Here is a 19,507-nt window from a genome sequence, read left to right as displayed (position 1 = left end):
ACAGAAAGTTCTTCTATTGATGGATACTCTCTCCTCTCCTCTTTTCTCCTCTTTTCTCAGTCAGGACTATCAACATGGGATTTTCCAGTCGATCGGCTTTAAGGAGTTTCATGACTACCTGACTGCTCCTGAAAGCACCGTCCAGCAGGAGAAGGACATACTACGAGACAAAGGTCAGAGAATAACCTGATCTAATTCGCTGAGATGGATTTACATTCACTGGTTGGTTGACTGATCAACCAGAAGTTTTTCTTTTCTTCCGCCTCTACTTCATCTATAATCACAGCCATTCAACTCCCTTCAGGTATAGAAGCTTTAAAGATCGCTACAAGACGCTACGCCCGCAAACAGAATAAATGGGTCCGCAACCGCTTCCTTAAACGTGAGTATCTTCGCCCACTTTTGTGTGTGGTGTATTTGTCCTCCACAGTTGTTGGTAATCAGCACTCTCTCTAACAAGATGAGATTCAGGTACTCCATTAGACACACAGCAATCCACTCAGCCACCGTGTTGTGTTCCAGGGTACGGAGGTAGTGAGTTTGTGTTCATGTGGCACCTTTTTGTAGTTTATGGATTCGCTTTTGAAAGAAATATCTGAAATCTTCAGACAATTACATGAGAAATTTGTTGTCACTCTCAATTGATAGTTAAATATAATGCTTCAATTAAGGGACATTTAACTTGGATTAGCATAAAGACTGAAATTAGAGAGAAAAAGCTGTCTTGCAGTTATCAAAAATAATATCTCATCTTCGTACACCGTCACATTATGTCCCACTGTTTAACCCTTACAAAAAACAAAGATATAGAAACAACCAGTAGTAGCCTGGCTGCTTCTTCCCCTGCTTATTGGCTGTAGTTTTATTTCAGCAACAGAGCCGATCAATGGCACAGAGTATGTGCGAAATTATATGATGGTTCGGAAACATCAGCTGTGCTTCGGTGGTGCAGACCAGATTTATTCATTCACTGGCACAAAGTTGGATTTGTTTTTATGCAGCATGTTCGAGCTGCTGTGACGCAGTATAGTGGATAAAGTTTCACGATCCCTCCATCAGTACACACCTGCAGCTAAGACCCTTGAATGCTTTTTTTCCCAGCACTGGGTCCCTTGTGCCACCAAATACATACACATAAACTGTGTTTGGTTCCGTGCCAGGGTTGCCGTCAGTGCCCACCGCAGCCAAAATCAACCTTTCTGTGGCAGGTGGTGATTTCCCACCCTAGTTGCAATCACTGGGAGTCAGATGTGTTTAAAATCTATAGAAAGGAGTGTGTTTCTCTTTCCCAAAAAAGAAACCTGGCCTCTCTGTCCCACCAGCAGCATGCCCTGCAGTAACCCAGCCTCCTAATCCTGTTAGGCCCAAGTGGCTTAAGGCCACGGCAGGCCCTAAACCTCAATACCCCTCTTTCTGACCGCCTGCCTTCCCGCTGCACACACCATATGGTCTTCATCACATGTGTGTGTCTGGCTGTGTTGTTGCTGTTTTACACATGCAGTAATCTGTCTGAAGTTGTCTGCGTTTTTCGCTGTGTGTCTTGCCTTAAGACCATTTTTTTATTTTTTATTTTTTTTATTTATTGGAATAAAGACATATCCAAGGGATAGATCATGACAAAGTGCAAGCACTTATTTCCATCATGGTCCCTGATGTTACAAGACAGAACATATATCCACATAAAACAAAACAATTAAACACCATACATGTAACCTTCCTTGAAAAACAGTTTGGAGCATGGTGCATCATCAAGCCAGAAAAAAGGCCCGTGGTAGCAGACGAGGTTGTCTTCCTATATATACCTGAACTTTCTAAAACTAAATCTCAGACTCAGAATTTATCAATTTTTTATGAAGATCGGCCACAACAGATTCACTGTTGGTGCAAGAACAGTGTTGATCGTGGCAAGAAGCACAAGCATCCTACAGCATTTAAAAAATCCTCACGGCTGTCTTTGAGTCAGACCCAAAGTAAACATAAGAAGTAGTCCCTTGGAAATACAGCTATTGTAGTCAGTGCTTTTAGTTCACTGCAGTTGCTCCTGGGATTTCCAGGGGACTGCTTTCTATGTTTTTAAAGATGATTGACGGGTATTCACAAAACCAAGCGTGAACGTACAGGTGGCAACAGATGAGATTAACTCTCCAAAGTCTTAAAAATCTTGAACTTCTTTGTTTAAAAATAATTAATGGCACTTCTCTAAACAAAACTATTAAGATTGTCAAGTTTAGGAGTCTCTGAGGTCTTCATCAGCCTTCATCAGATTTTAGTGGGCGTTCACACATCATTAACAAAAATAAATGTGATCGTGTGTTGCTCCAGGTGTCAGTGAGACATACTGAGAACAATCCATCAGTTCCAGCCGAAGTAACAGATCCAGGGTTTGGATGATTTTTTTTTTACCTATCCAAGCACTACACAGCACATTAAGATATCGTGAAGAAGGATTTGAAGGACTGCCCTTTTGACAGCTGCAGATAAATAGTGTAAAGTAAAAAGATTATTTCCTAGGAATGTACACTTCCACATTTAATAAGCCATTGCATGGACTTGGGGGATGACTTTACTGAAAATGATCTTCCGCTTTATTGCTGAATGACCCTGTTTGTTCGATGATGTGAAAAATATTGTCACATCCAGCTGTCGTACTGTGCAAAATAGGAAAATACTACCCAGTCTGACAAATGTAGGAATTCCCCTTACACCAGATTGTTACGGTAATTTCTATTGAAGTCGTCAGGGTATTAAAGTATTTGCCAAGGACAGCCTTGTTCTTGTGCCCACCCATGACCGGAGTTCTTCTAACTTAAGGTTTTGTAGTTTAACCTCACTCACCCCGCCGTGCTGCCCTGCATCTTCTACGTTTACTTCTCTGTCTTGCTGTGACTGCTGACCTCTTTTCTTTTTCGTCTTAGCCTCACACACACACACACACACACACGCACGCTAATCTCTTGAAGTGTTACAGAGCTGCCAGGAATTTGCCTCCGACCACACAAATTCGGGAACCCGGGCCGCTGGGATCCTTGTGCACCAACCCAAGCATACAGAGACATGTGGCTCAAAGGGATAGATGAATTGGAAATGACAGACAGGGCCTCAGTCAGGCAAACGCGGTGAAGTAGATTATGGAAGCTTGAAAATGACCTGAATGATGCCTTTACGTTTAAATACCTTGAAAGAGGCAGAATCACAAGTTTAACCCAGTTTAGCAGTTCATAGTTTAAGCATTCAGCAGTGACTGTCACAGAGAGACCAGGGAGGCGTTCTTAAATACATTTCAGCAGGAGTCATGGTTATCGATGGACTCAACTTCAGTGGCTGTGGGAACTGAAATACCGGGTCAGCCAGCTCAAATCAAATTAAGCCTAATTTCACTTGACTTTTAAGTGCGTCAGTGCGTGGGTGTACACTTATAGGTTGTGTGTGTCTGTTTAATTAGTGGATTTAATTACCTTTAAAGAAAATGGTAATGTGAGGTTATATTCATTTTAATAAGTGGCATATTTTATGCCGAGAGGTCCAATGTTCCCCGAGTGTTTGTTTAAATTCCCCAAAGACACGCTCCCAAGCACACACACTCTACCTGTAACCAGGATACGCAGGTGTAGTTTGACTGAGGCCTCGTGAGTGTTAAGTAAGAGTAGGAGTGAAGGTATATTTCAGTCCAAAGAGTGAGTGAGTGAGCGAAGAATGGACAGATGGAAGGAGACAGTGAGAGGAGTAGCACAGGGATAGTTGGGTGGATGGACAGTGAAGGTAATCTGATCCAGCTGGGGCAACTGGTGTGTGGCAAATTTTACACCCATGTCTTCTAGCAAGTGCAAAGGTTTCATTAAAAAGACACAAATGCAGCCTCCTCTTGTGCAGAAAAAGTCAAGCCGGTGTTGCTGTCGCCATAGAGACCTCCCTGTGACCTTCACTAGGTGGAGAGACAAGAGAGGGCTGGAGAAGATGAGAATGGCATAACCTATGTTTGTATGTTTCTATCAATGGTTTGAATGGAAATGTTAAAAAAAAAAAACATTTAATAGAAATCCTAAATACAGATTCCCTAAGGGAGGAGGTGGAAAAGTTGGTGAGAAGAGATGTCTCCATTCTCCATAAATAACAGCTTTATCACAAGGGTTTGCAACCACAGGATAGAAGCCTTTGCTGCGTGTCAACATAGTAGCAGAAGACGGTCATTAATTAAAAACAAAACGGCCATATTTACACATCTAGCAGATTCTGAGCAGCATTAACATTTGGAGTTGACTAATTTGCGCTCTGTTTTTGGCCAATACCAACTCCAGGAGCAATGATTTGTTTCCTTACGGCTAAAAGTGCGGCATATATTTAGTGCTTAGAAAGTGATGGGAACAGTAAATCAGTAAAGCCAGGGGCTCTAAGAAGGAAGCGCTTAAGTTCATTCGGTTCAGTTAGTTAATTGGTTAATTACTAGTAAAGACTTTCTCACTGGCAAGAAGTCATGTGATCCTATGTTTATTCCGAATTAGTAATTATAGCGGTTTAAAAGAGATTGTTGTTGTTTTTTTTTGGAATGGAACTCCCCACAGTCTGTGTGCAATCCGCTTTTACGCCACTGTCGTAATTACAAATTTACACCTCCCACCACTGCACACCTCCTCACAGACAGCCGCATGTGCTTTTGTTGACAAGCTGAAGGATTTAGAATCCTCCTCAAACAAAGTGATAAAGACTAGGGTGGCACGAGAGCTCTTTTTTTACGACGTATTGATGAGTGTGTTATGAAGCAGTCTGCCAACATCGCGTCAAGATGTCTAGTTAGCTAAACCTCTGTTAGACTGACTCTGCTCATCAGAAACTTGAGTCAACAAACAAGAGGCACAATTCTCTTTATTATAAATCAGTGTACCATCATAATAATTGTGTAACACTGCTTTAATAGACCACAAAACTCCAGTGTTGACTCGCCTATGAGTCGGTTCAATCCTTGAACTGAGAAACTTAACCTGCTCCAAAAATGTCATGGACAACAGATAAATGAAGGAGGTGAGGGAGACAAAAAGTGGAAGAGGAACTATAGGAAAGAGGAAGGGGGCTGTTGAATAGAGGCAGCTGTTGCGCTCCAGTGTGGATGACAGCCAAGGAAGCACAGCTGGGCCGGGGGACTCCGCACTAAGGCCGGCAGTAGAGTTTTTATAGCAAAGCAAAGCACACACAGGCGCACATCCTCACTCAGCAAACATGAGGAGGATAACGCAGCAAATGACTCCTGGCCCGTTTGTTGCAACAGGTGGAATACTGTTTCAACACACGCACACTCAACACTGGCGAGCAGCTGCCCAGCGACAGATTATGCTCCTTCTTGTTGGCAAAGCGATCTCCCCTGTGTGCTTGAAAGCCAACCCTCCCAGTTTTTGTGTGTGTGTGTGTGTGTGTGTCCCGACCACCCTGCTCTTTGTCCCTTCAGAGTTTCTTATCTTCCCTCATTCAAGACACAGTGGATTAGCAGAGTTAAATTTCACCAGATCCCAAACGAGAATGGTGCGAGGGGGGTTCCGTTCAGCATCTGCCAGCCCACCGTACAGTATCTTCCTTTTATTTACCACCACTCCACGCTGCCCAGTGGGAGGTTGGTGCTTGCAAAGGGGAATTGTGGGAGAGGGTGGTGGTGTTGAGAGAGAAAAGAACAAAGTGAGGAGAGAGATAGTGGCGACACGAGGGCACAGGGTGGTGACTGTTGGGGTGAAGTATTAATTAGAGTATCTAAAGGAGAGACCTGGCATCTGGTGTAGGTATGCCAGGTGACACCCGCCACCACCACCTGCCTGCTATTGTGCCACAAACACAAAAGGCTTGCCTTCTGACACACAGAGAAGCGCACAAACGGTAACTATGAGAGTGAAATTTGAAACTTCGATTAACAGTAACTACTGTTTAGAACAAACACACTCTGACAAATTGACCAAGTGCAAACACTGTATGAGCACACACAGGACGGAGTTCTGGTGGTCGGTGGTGTACACAGATACAGAAGAGAAAGCCAAATGATGCAGGTGCAGGGTGAGGTGATGCCATTGAGGATCCACGGGTTTATTTTGCTTTCACATCCTTTTCAGCTATTCAGTTAAACACAGCTGGCCTCGATGTGAAAAGAATGAGGTGCATCACATGTTTAACTTTAGATTAAAGCTGCAATATGCAAATTAAGACTAGAAGCCGTTGAAATGTGGCTTGTGCCAAGAATCTGAATAAAATGTAAGTTTGTGGCTCTCGGGTGTGGCTGTGTGAAGACTCTGTGTTGCAACACACTTGGTCCTTTGACAAAGTCAATGCTGTTAGTTATATTGATGACCGTGCATACAGTTACCACTCTGTTCCTCTGTGATAATGGAGGCCTAGATGATTCCCAGTTGAGTTTTTAGATGAAGCCCATAAGGCTGCCTACTACCCTCAGATCCACTCTCTACACAGGTCAGTCTGTGTAGAGAGGATTAAGCCATAATTGAGTTGGCTTTACAGGTTAATGGGATTCATTTAAATGAAAATGTGAGTTTAACACATGGATATTGTATTCAAAAACTGTACCTCACTAAAATAGGTGCCGATTTTCTACCTCTTTTGGCAGAAAACATGGTGAACAGCTTACTTGCTAAACATCAGATTTAAAAGAGAGTTCTCTGACTAATGCCAATGTGAAAATGTTAAAAAAAAAAATTAAAAAAGCCTTTGGTGGCTCCAGAGAGCTACCCTGAAACCAAAAAGGAACGAGCATGGCAAACTTCAGGCTAAAACTGAAGGACAAACAACAGCACAAACAGGGACGAGAGTAGCCTATACATATGTGGCAGCACACAGCAAGTACCGTGGACATGCAAAGCTCTGCCTTCCACTGATGCAGTACCACGCTGGAGCACCTAGGAAGTAGTTTCTGTTTCCCACTCATTGGGGGTTTCTCACTATGCGTTGTGTTCTTGTGGATTTAAGAAACATGATCACTCTCTGCCTAAGTACTGATCCAATTCAAAGAACACATCTCACCAAGTACCCATGTGTGTACATGCCCTGCCTGTTTTATTGAGAACACATTGCGAATAATTTGCGCGCACTTGGGACAACCTAGTATCCCGGGATGCATTTCACAAGCAACATCAAGTACGCTGCTGTTCAAATTCCAGAATGTCCATCCTGCATCCTCCCATCCTCCAGAGTCTGGACTTCAGTGTCAAACTTGTCAAGTTCAAACTACCAAGTACACAAGTACAAAGTTGATGTACTTGGTGTTGGTAAAGGTCCATTGTCCATGATTAAAACTAAAGGCTACATGTGCCACTACTAGCGTAACATACCCAAATTACTGACTGAAATTGTCAGATGTCGGGTTGATTTGGGGTAATGCAGTTTCCTGGGTTAGGGTCATGGTTGGTAAATGTAAAACAAATGTCAGGTTCTGCTACACAGATTTTATTTAGATTTCTATCATGAGTCTATATGTTGAATAACTTTGGTTTGCTAAAGTGCAGTATCACATAGCCCTAGTTTGTGCCTCTTATTTATTAGATCTCGTACATCCTGCCCACAAAGGCTTTTTTTTTTTCAGTTCTCTAAAATATATTGAACCAGCAATCCTTGATACCAGTGTGTCTCGACAGTAGTGCACTTATACATGGGAGGCATAAAGACTAAACCTCAGTGCTAGCAAATCCTATAGAATCTATTTATTTATTTTTCATTCTGAATATATGTTCCTGTTTTTTCTACTCTGGTACTTAATCTGAATGCAATGCTTAATATTATAACTCTACTAGATACTATGTAAATGTTATTTGCATGCATAAAATATGGTTTTGTTTGCATAAAGTTGTAGCTAAGTCACTTTCTCTACAAGTTGTACCCATTTGCATTTCCTGTGTATCTGTGTTTCTTCAGTCGATGCAGGGCAGTGGCTCTTGATGCAGACTGGCACTCGGATAGACAGGCTGACAGAGACACAAGCAGGGCAGGGCCTGGTGCTGCTGTTCAGTGCTGAGGACTGGCCCGGAGACTGCTGACTGATGCAAAATAGAAACGCGGGGGTGGAACCGTTGGGGGGGGGGGGGGGGGTTGGATGAGAGAGTGAGTGAAAGCCGAGGCAAGACTGATGGCGAGAGAAAGAGAGATGTTGCACAAGAGAGAAGGGTGGGAGGAAGGAGGGAAGGAGGGAGAGACATTATCGAGCCAGTGTGAGTCAGCAGGTTGACAGAGCTTCAGGGTGCGGCTCCAGCACATCACTGCTCCCATACATTTCCCATTCCCGTTTGTGCTGGTCCATCTCAGCCTGTCTGATGTGCACTGAGACCCTCTGGAGCCTGTTTGTTTTTATTAGATGGAGAATAAGCAGGTGCAGGTCAGGTCAGGTACAGTATTATGAATGTAATTATTTTCTTCTCAGTGACGTTCTTGATGTGAAATGGATCAGCATGCTATCCGTCTGTAGGAAGCCAGATGCTTCAGTACATTATAAAGCAACGCTGTCACTAAGTCAACTTCCTAACAGCAGGCGGTAGTTGTCAGGGGGATTTCACACATCAAATAAAAATGAATTTCGGAAACTGTGAATCAAATATCAGCCTTGAAAAGACATCATTACTCTTGTTGGCAGCCGGCTTTGGCCTTGTGAATTACATAATGGGTCCTAACTGTGTGCGTTTGACCTTTCCTTGGGTGCAGGACCAGGAGACAACATCCCAGCAGTGTATGGCCTGGATGTGACGGATGTTTCGAGGTGGGAGGAGACAGTGCTGAACCCTGCACTGCAGATACTGGACAGTCTCAGTAAGGTGGGGCCTCAGTAGTCTGAACTGGCAGCTTCCTGCCAGCTACTTTTATCTTTAACTGGGTCTTTCCTCTTTATTCTCTTTTTCACTCCCTTTTGTCATCTTCCCTATATTGTTCTCCCCCTTCATTGCTTACTTTGTTGTTTGATCTATTCGTTTTTTCTTTCTTCTTATACCTGCCTCTTTTATCTCCATTTGTTCTCTTCTTGTGTGCTTGTTTTTTGCCCCTCCACTCCTCTTTCATTTAAGTTTGCTTTGTTTTTTCTTCATCTCTTTTCCAAAACCCTGCTCCTCTTATCAGGATGAAAAGCCGGCTGCTGAACCAATCAGAGTAGAGGGGGCGGAGCAGGGAAACAAACGCAGCCGCCACACCTGTGACCTGTGTGACAAAGTGATCATCGGTGACCTGGAGTGGACAGGTGAGGCTGGTAATCCACATTATTTTGCAGTCTGACATTTTTTTTTTTTTTTTTAGCACGCTAACTGTTGCATATGATGCAGAAGTTGTCGTTGGATATCATGAAGACCCCTACTTGTTATAGGCCATAAAAACACTTCTTTTAGTTCTCTGTTTTCTAAGAGCTTAACACCTGCAGACAAGTCTCTGCAAATGTTTTGTTTGCATGACTCATTTGGATCACAATCCACAATTATCCCAGAGATAGAGTGGTGCTATCTCATGCCAAATATATCCATGATTGTTCTCTGTATCTGCAGCTCACCTGAAATCCAAGAAGCATCACTATCATGTGAGGAAGAAGAGGAAGTCTGATCCATCCTGTGACCAGCCTCTGAGTACAGGTGCACCTCCTGTCTCTGGAGGAGAGACTCTCTCAAAGGACTCTTGTGCTGCCGTTGCCCCGGGCTGCGGTGAAACCTCTAAGGACTCCTCTAAAGACACCAGGACAACATACAAGGAAGTACCTGTAACGCTTTAAAAGCTGCGCTGCCTCTGGACTACTACTATTTACATTCAGGTTGCCATCACTGCACAAAGAGATGTTTCCTCCCAGTCCTAATAGGGATACTTCATTGCCTCCCATAAATCTGAATGGAATTAATACCACTAGATTGTACTGGCCTTGAAGCAGTTTGTTTTGTAGTGTGGAGTCAAAAAGATACAGATGATGTTTTATGGAGTGAGCCACCAAAGACTTTTAATAATTTTTAGGTTTTGCCTACCTGAAAAATGTATTTAATATTTAGAGAGAGTTTTATTTTTTCTATTGTGCTGATTTTTTATAAGGATGCTATCAACTGAAAATCTTCCTTAAAATGTTAGGATTTCAGGCTTTAGGATACCTTGCGTAAGTTATACATTTTCAATAAACCAAATAATCATAGACGATGTTGTGATGCTATTACTCAAGTAAAGTCCAAAAACCTGGATTGTGACATCAGCCGTAGCTCTCCCCATATCTCACTGAGATCTCATTGGCATGCTTACACAGCAGCCAGCATTGTGCTTTGTTTGCCTACTCCCGCCTTGTTTCGTTGTCGTGAAATACGTTTTTCTGCTTCTTTGTTTGATAATGTCTAGTCACCTGATTTGTGCGGTTGTCTTTCAGCTGATCTTAACTGGTCTAATTTCAGCTCTTGACAGTGCTGTAAACCACCAGGTCAGGCTGTGAGGAGAGAGTGTGTTTTCGCAGCAGGTCTTTGTTTATCCAGCAGCGTGTTGTACCCCTGTCAAACTCGAGGTGTGTCTGCCTGCTCTGAAACCACTTACACAATACCTGGCATGACTCCATATGCCTTCTTTGGTGCACATTCCCGGTTAACACTCTCTTTCTTCATGTTGTCAGCCCTTGTCTAAGACGTATTCTGTCAGTACATGTTCAGTTCACGGTCTTCTAGTGTTTGACCTCATCCACATGACTAAAAATATTCCCAGCTATATAATAGCTGGAAGTGTGTGTGTGTGCGTGTCCCACATTCTCTCTTTCCAAACTGGGTCAGGCCTCGAGCTTACTGGGGGCTTACCATTCAGTATGGGAGTCACAGTCATAGCAAAGGTCACTGTGCAACTGGTGTCTGGTTTTTATAACCCTTTATGTTTTTCCTTTCCTCCTTTTGTACGTTTAAGTACAACTGCTCTGTTTTCTTCTGTAATCACAAAACCAGGGTCACTGAAAGCAATCTTCGAACGAGGAAAACTTTATTTTCAGTCATCTGATACTCTTCGAAATGCTTCACATTTTCTCTGGCAACTTTGTGTGTGGTACGTCTCTCAGTGAGCGCCTCAGCGAGTCTGGCTTGGCACCTCCAGGCACTGCTGAATCACTCGCATTTAAAGGAGCAAGCTTGCGCAATTCGGTGACATAAAGCTCCTTGAACCTCGCATAACCGTCCACAGAAGTAGAGAAGTGGGGCAGCATCCGTGGTCACAAGGCTAATTAGTGATTTACGCACCGTGTCGCAGTGGCTCATCTACAGACGCACACTGAGTGGATTCTTTAGCTGCAGACCCTGAGCACAAAGAAGCAACACACCTAACCAGCTTTGAAATGAGAAACCTGCTGCCACGGCCTACACATAAAAATAAGTCTCCTTAAAGTAGAGTTTTCTGCATTCTTGAGTGTTTAATTAGACTGCTGCTATGGGAGCAGGCATGAATCTCCTGTCTGTGTGTGTGTGTTGTATGTATAGCTGCATCAGTCAGCAAGCTGCACAGTAATTCACCCAGTTTCAGCGCTGCGTTTCTGTCTCGGCCTCTTTCAGCCTAGTCCTGCCCTGCAGCCGATCAGTAGCTGTATATGTTCACAGAGCACACACTGTTCTGTATATGAGGCCCCTGTGGAGGGGAACTGCAGGCTGACTTATGTAACGCACGCTGCAGCCTATAGATGCTTGTTGTCTGGCCTTTTTGCCACGGACACTGCTCTTTTTTTACTGGCTTTACACTAAATGTACTACCTCCACTGTCGGTGTCGGTTCAGACTAGGCATCACTTTTTCTATGCGTCACTTCACAGTGGCTTGTAAAATGACACGTAGTTGGTATAGTGATGGATACATGAAGGCATTTGTTCAACTTGGTGCTGGAACAGTCAATAAGAAATTTCCCGAAAGCTCCAGTTTCAATAATCAAATTGAGTCATTTAAGAGAAAAACGCAGAATGTTATCTTATTTCTTCTTCTCAGAAGTGTTGTTTGGTTTTGTTGTTCACTAAATTGAGAACTGCAAGTTGGAACAGTCGATCAGTTTGAACATATCAATTCACAGTGCGAGTTAAATGTGAGGTCCAGACGGAAATATCTCAACAGCTATCAGCTGGACTGCCATTGAATCTAGTCCAGATGTCCATAGTATGCAGTGGGAGAGTGAAAGTTGTTAGACTTTTATTGGTTTGTGACAAGTTTCATCCAAAACTAGCTATATCCCCGGCAGTTCTTAGTTGGGTATGCTTCCAGCTAAGAAATATTACCAGGCTCATACCCTAAACTGAGATTAAGAAAACTGTAAATTATACCTAAGCATCAAACTGTTAGCATTGTCATTACTGGTGCCTGGGGGTTGTGTTGACTGCGTTCACAAGAACAGTCCGTATGTGTGCCCCTGTCTTTCACAACCTCGAAAGTGGAAATTTTTTTCTGAAAGCTCCAGGTTCATGAGTTGTGACGTGTTTACTTACTGTAATATATAATATATAGAGCTTATCTTAGAAATCTTTCTAATATGTCTGGGAAAAATATGAATCTTCACAACCACCTTGTGTTTTTCAGTATGCCCTTGAATTTCCTACATTACCCCCTAGTGCTGAGTAAACCATAAAACTTCAGATTACAGGATCAGAGAAGACCTCAGCTGATTCTAAGTTTCTTCTGAAGAGAGGACTCTGGAGCAGTCGTGTAGAATAGAGTTTATTTCAGTACTGCAAGTTATACATCGATAAACCCAAATTGCCTCCAGATTGCAACTGATTTTTCTTAGTGTTATGAAAAATTCAGGACCCTTTTTTAGTTTTATCAATCTTTATTTGATAGTTTTCCTACTGTATCAAAAAGACTTCTTTTCGTTACGGGCCTTCCCTTAGGGCAGCTCATAATCACTTCTGGCCCTAAGCATGAGATGGCCCTGAGATCTCCCTGCCATGAGCTTGCTTGTGTCTGTCTAACCGCTGAGATAAAGCTAATGTGTCCACCTGTCTTCTCGTGAGGGCGTGGGTTGATGCTGAGATCTCAGACATGGCTTGCTGTCTCATCATCTCCTTTCAATGGTACGATTGAACAGGGATTTTTCGAGACCTCCTCCCCTCTCTGCTTCTCTGTTCCTGGCTCTCTGTTCTTCTGTTCTGATTTTAAGCGTATTCATACTACACTGCACAAATATACACCACACCATAAATCTATCACGCTTTGTAGTAGATAGATGCTTTCACTCCAGGGTGCATATTTTCATTAAAAGTTGTTTTGCATTTGCCTGCGCAAATTACTTACAAAAGTCATGTAATTTAGATTCACTTTTCGCAACACTAGTTAGTTTGCTATATTGTCGGCCTCTGTTGTTTCTTTACTGCAACAGCGGACCAGGAGGGGTTTTCTCAGATCCTACGACTGATATGCCACTTAAACATGACATTCCGTTTTGTAAACACGAGCTCACAAGTTCAATTTGAAGCCAAAGTATTGTGCGTAGCTGTGTCTATAATTGACAAGACAGAACTATAGCATGGATGTAGACTCTTGAATCTTCAGTCTGAGGCACTGAACAGTTTAGCGATCTTACAGCCGAATAATGTAATGTAGGGAATGCGAAGGCATACTGAAAGAATCAGACTGTTGGAAATATCAAACATTTCCTCATTTTGTAAAATTCCAAATAAGTTATATACAACTAAACTGTAATATATGAATCTACCATCCACCTTTCACAGTTTGTTTTACAAGATGTTAACACTTTATACCACAAGAGGGCTTTGTTTATATGCTCTTTGCTCATGAGCGCGGCAAACATGACCACAATGAATACTGCTATAGCCCTGGCGAATCGGAGTTGGAGAGACTCAAGATTTGTGACCTCTGAACAGGGCCATGCTGTGTCCAGTCTTTGTGCTGAGATAAACTAGCTGGCATCTGGCTGCAGCTTAATATTTAGCATAGAGACAAGCCAGCGATATCTCATCTAACTCTGTCATGCCACAAAGTGAGTTTGTGTATTTCCCAAAATGTCAAACTGTTCCTCTAAGGAATTCATCTATCTGTGAGGAAAAGCATACTGCAGTGCACCTTTTGGAGCCTTTAAGATCTGTATTTCTGAGATTTTACTTGTGATCTTTCCCAGTTTACGCGCCAGTGATGCTAGACGTGCGTCTGTGCTGTTGAACTGGTCTGGCCTCTCCGCCTCAGAGCTCTGCAGTAGTAGTGTGTCATACAGTGACTGCGCGTCTAGGTAATTTGAAGTCCACTTAATCCTAATCTCTAATCCCATTTGACTAAACATTCTCTGCCATCTGGCCCTGGCGAGACGAAAAATACTCACACGTATTTACACACACAGACAGACACGCAAGCGGCTAATCAGATAGAGCTGTAGTCAAAAACACTGTCGACTTGAATACCGATTTACCAGAAGCATCGCTTACGCTACTGTTTATAGATAATACAGGAGGCCAAATATTTACTGGTGTTAAAATGATAGACACCACACAGTCTTATAATCTCAGAGCTGAAGTATGCGGAATGTGAAGGACTTGGTTGAGAATGGGTATCTATTTTGTTTCAGTGTGTCTCTTTTCTTGTCAGTGCAGACGATTAAGAGCAACAAAAGGTCAACTATCATGCTGCCAGCTGTTGACTGTGTGTGTTTATTTGAGCTTTATCCTGAGTACAGACTATACCAGGAGGTCTTATTTGTGCCCTTTGGCATCATTTTTTAAAGATTTGTTTTTGTGTGTGTATGTATGTGTGTGTGTGCGTGCATGCGTGTGGTTACATTTCATCTTCCTCTGTTCAGGGTCATTTTTCTACAAGGAAGAGGACAAAGACAGTTCACTACTGAGTGAGAAACAACACAGTCAGGTGTGAGTCAATCAGATAAGAGAGCATTGTATTGTTCTGTGTGCACATGTGGAAATCTTTTTTTGGTTTGTTTTATATTACCAACATCATAAGGCGCACATAACCATAGACTCTCCATATGTGTGTGTGTGTGTTTGTGGTTCCGTTAGTGCTATAGTTGTTTGTATGCATTTTGGATTACACACACACACACACACACACACACACAACCAGAGCTGTACTGTAAGAGGGGAGTGTTCCGCAGCCTTTATTCTTCCCAGTACAGAGATGATGTTTTATAATGGTGCGATGGGATGTATGCATTCTGAGCCAGGCCCAGACCATCATTTATTGATGTGTGCGTCTATAGGGATGAGCCAGGTTCACTGAGTTCACGCGGCTCCCGCTCTCTCTCCCCGTTTGTCGCGCTGTCTGGCTCCTGTAGCGGGCGGCGCACATAAAAAAGCATCGCAGGAAGAGGATTGGGAGAGATGTGATCAGATGTGAAAAGCCTTTTAAGAAAAGTGTCATAGGTGCAGTCTATGCATGGCTTCCTATAGTCTCCCTTTTTCCCTCTCTCTCTTTCTCTCTCTCTCCTCCGCTGCATATTTCCTGCCTGGTTATGTAATGCGGGGGCCGCTCAGTACTTTCATCCCCCCCTCCCTTCTTCTTCTACCCTCCCCAGTCCAGATCATGACATGCCTTCCTGTTTTTCCAGCAACCCAGTGAACTCCTTTCCCAGGGCAGCACTTAGGAGGGCACTCAGCCACAAACACACACACACACACACACACGGGTGTCACGTATTGTGTGTAATGTGCTTATTTTAGACAAAGCTGCTTACCCATGATGTATTGTGTCTGGTGGGCTACAACACTTCTCACATACTTATGTTTCTCCCAGCTGCCTTTAGGCTATATCATAATAAACCCTATCCTCTATCCTCATGTTTATCTATCTGTCCACTTGTCCACCTTTGCTCTCAGGCAGGAAATGGGTGTGCTAGCTCATAAAAGGACCAACAAAGCAGCCAAACCGCCCGTTGTGTGCCAACATGTATGTGTGTGCGCGCTTGTTTTTATCGCACGTGTGTGCACAGGGAGCAATGTACTCTCTGCAGTGAATAGTATGTGAAACAAAGAGTGTGTGAGTGTGTGTTACTGGGCTTTTCTATTGTCACCGAGTTCAGCGCTGGAGCCGGCCTTTTTCCCGCCAGTGCGGCGTTTTGTGGGAGGGGTTTTGGCTGAGCTCAGCAGCAACAAAGAGCCACAGCTTCCCGCCCAATATGCAGATAGACTCAGAGTGGGTAGGGCCGGGATCCTCCCCTGCTGCAGCGCTTAACGCTTTCGCTGCCAGGGAGGAAGTCAGCGGAGCGCAGGCACGCTTTGTCTTTCGTCACTGGTGTTTGCAAAATAACGAGGCATTTAAAGGCCAAAGCTTTGGTTTAGATTTCAGATTTAGAGTAGGATTCATATAGAGGATGATTTAAGGAGCACAAGCACATGTCACGATTATAAAATATTCATATTCTCAAAAGAATATGCTGTGTGCTAATCTGCATAATGCTTTGATAGTCATTATGCAGCAAATTAGTAAAGGCACTTGGGAGTGATAGTTAGCTAATGGACAAATATATTTCCCCCTTTTCCCCACTCTCTTTGCATTGTGGACAATATTTCTGTGCTGGACTATTACTTGGCCTCATATCTGATTACATTAAATTAAATCTGGCAATTAAATTGATTTAATAATTGAATAAAGACTAGGTGTTGACACTTGCCCTGCCTTATTTAGACTAAATAAGACAGGGCACCTTAAGGCCACTTTAAAGCTGCTATCATCAGTGTTTTTCAGTCATCAGTTTCATACAGTGACTACCCTAGATATAATTATCAACTTATCTCTCAGTTCCCTCAGGAGTTATGATGCACTGAAGAATATTTCTGCTCACTGTTTTGTACCAGCATCAAACCGAAGACAGCCAAATATAGAAATATGGACTGTATATACATAAAGGTGGACAAACACGCTCCACATTACCTGCTGGATTTCTGATGAGCAGTTTTTAAACTCATTGTGTTGGCTCCGGCTGTAGCAACTTGGCACACTGGACCCAAGGCAGGCAAATGAGATTTATTGCTGTTGTAGTAGAGTCTTAACCACAGCACCATCGAAAAGAACCCTTAAAAGACTGAAAAGTGTCATTTTTCATTGTGCTATATACGATTACATGGATTCACAGGTGCATCTATAAACGCAAAGTGACTTTAAAGCAACACAATGATGTTTCTTTGACACACCAGACGCTCCTTTTCTTGTTTCTGTGGGTACAGCTAAAAAAAAATCATCATGGTGAACATGTTGCTGCTTATCTTTAAGTCTGGCCTCTTCAGTTTCACTGTGTACTTCTCATAACTCCTAAACGTTCTCTAGTAGTTAAAAAGTTCCAGTATGTTTTGCAGGTGTTGTAAAACAGAGTTTGTATGTAACAGCACATGGCTCACTCATGGTTTAAGCGTGTTATGCAACCCCTCGTAACATAAGCCATGTAGACCAATAGCAGCTGTTGTGCACACACGTGTGTGAACGCACACATCCTCTTCACCCCATTTCTAACAAAGGGCCCTATTATGTGAAGAAGTTGGGTGCTTCAACATGCTAAGCAGAAGGCAGGATGGGGGGGACTGAACTTGGTCTCGCACACTTCATACGCTAACATTTCAAATACTGTTATGAAAACCATTGCAGTGTATTTCATATCTGCTACTGCGTCTTGCAGTTTGTCAGTTTGGTGCTTGTGAGAGCATGACCCATTGGACAACAGACATGTAACATGTGTGCTATGTCAAAGAAAGAAAGGTTATGTAATGCACTCTATTGATTATTAAACGGGTATATCCATGCGTTAGGCATTTTCTGCAGGTACAAGGCAGGTAGTTTACTAACTTAACATTTGAAACCTGCGTAAGTCTTTGCAGGAGAAACAATATCTATGTATAAATCCACTTATGACTCCTGCTAATGTCAGCATATTAACATTTTTTTTTTTAAGTATTTCACTTTTAATCATCTCAAGATGATTAAGCTCAGCAGCATGCCCATATACGACATGTCATACATGCATGTTGCTGAGCTGTACATATTCACTACAGAGATGTCAGGCACGCATTCACCTACATCAACAGGAATAAAGAAAGGAGAAATTCTAAAGAAATCCAATGTTGTTATGGATGACCCTGAAGGAGCTGAAGCTGAACCACAGTAATCGTACAGTAAAAAGTGCCTGGGTTGTGATGTGACATCATACAAATTCAGTTTTTCTCCTTTTTGCTTTCTCAAACTACAAACTTGTTAATGTATTAAATTATCACTGAATCTTGCATGTTAAATATCTAGAGCTGTCCTTGCAGTCTCCTTAAGATGCACAGAGAACTTGCACATCACAGTTGGTCAGCACATTTGTACAGAGCAGCAGTGGCAAACCAGTTTTAACGGCACTCAGGCTGATTTACATTGAGGACAATGACTGTCTACTGATATGAAGCATGTCAGGAGTGGTTTAGATTAGGTAGGAGTGTGAGAAGGAGACAAAGAGGGGGAAAAGAGACTGTTTATTGTTGTGTGTGTGCTCGGAGTCAAAGTTCTTTGTAAAGCGGGAGTGGAAGCCAGTGGAGGGAAACCGCTGTTCAACGAATATCGTGCTCAGTTTGAGCTGATAAGGTATTCTGTCCTCGGGGCAGTTAACGGTTAACACTTGAACTGTTTGGGGCGCTACTTAAAGTGGGAAGGCAGTGAGAGCAAAGCGGGAGGGGAAATTGTAAAACATTTCAGGGGAACTTTTGTATCAGATAACTTTGACTGTTGGAAACACTAACTGAAAAGAATATTTCCCTATTCATGATGAACCTGTACGACTCGCACAGACAAACAACATTAGCTGTTTAGCTGTCCAAAGCTGCCATGATATAGGTTCCACCCACATTACAATACTCTAAAACCTACAATAATAATTTTATTTGCATATTTCACTTCCTTGTTCTTTGTGGAAAAACTCTGTGTCCCAGACAACTGAAAATGTGGCTGCTCTCACTCTCCTGCATATCTGATATAACTTTGTTATTTTATAGTTCACATTGTCTGTTGAAAGAAGTTAAATAACTGACGCTTGTCAGAATTAATGCACCTCTGGGCATGAATATGTGCCGTTAGGGAAGTAAACCAAGACACAGGTTCCTTATTTATTAAATGACAGTTAGGGCACAAAGCCAAAGCCAGAGCCAGGGATACTGGTCCAAAACACACACAGCCTACAAACCACAAGAAACCGTATTTGACTTGTATCTTTTTTATTACACATCCAAATAACTGTTAATTCAGCAGTGTCTTTTTGCAGCTGGGGTTTCATTTTACTTTGTAAGACGTTATAGCATCTGCCTGCTGCTCTCTTTTCCATATATAACCTCTGACATGTTCTCCTGTGCCCCTTGCTCTACTTTACCCCTTCCAGTAATCACACTGTACAGTACAGTACAGTACAATCAGTCAGTCTTACAGACAGACAGAAGCTGTGTCTCTTGTTCAACCTTCTCAGAGTCTCACACACACTGAAACCCCAAAACAGACATTTATGTTGCTTAATTTCTAAACATTACAGCTTAAATGGAGCAATAATTACCTCACATCTTATTTGTATCAGATTGTATGAATAGATTGTCCAGGCTGGGG

General features: G+C 42.7%; 1 protein-coding gene across 2 annotated transcripts in view; it reads left to right on the top strand.

Moving 5' to 3' along the window:
• The window catches only part of trit1 (tRNA isopentenyltransferase 1), a 40,699-nt gene extending 30,573 nt beyond the window's left edge, over positions 1-10,126 (top strand). For both annotated transcript variants that reach the window (XM_084563398.1, XM_084563397.1), the window contains exons 7-11: positions 61-173; positions 305-382; positions 8,677-8,786; positions 9,085-9,202; positions 9,501-10,126. In XM_084563398.1, coding sequence (XP_084419524.1) covers positions 61-173; positions 305-382; positions 8,677-8,786; positions 9,085-9,202; positions 9,501-9,721 — 640 coding nt within the window. In that variant the 3' untranslated portion in view covers positions 9,722-10,126. The remainder of the gene's footprint in view (positions 1-60; positions 174-304; positions 383-8,676; positions 8,787-9,084; positions 9,203-9,500) is intronic.
• The last annotated feature ends 9,381 nt before the right edge of the window (positions 10,127-19,507 follow it).

The sequence above is a fragment of the Chelon labrosus genome (genome assembly GCF_963514085.1).
Source record: "Chelon labrosus genome assembly, chromosome: 16".
In the NCBI taxonomy this organism is placed as follows: Eukaryota; Metazoa; Chordata; class Actinopteri; order Mugiliformes; family Mugilidae; genus Chelon; species Chelon labrosus.
The sequence above is the reverse complement of the archived record's forward strand: the minus strand, read 5'-3'. Positions and strand labels throughout refer to the sequence as shown.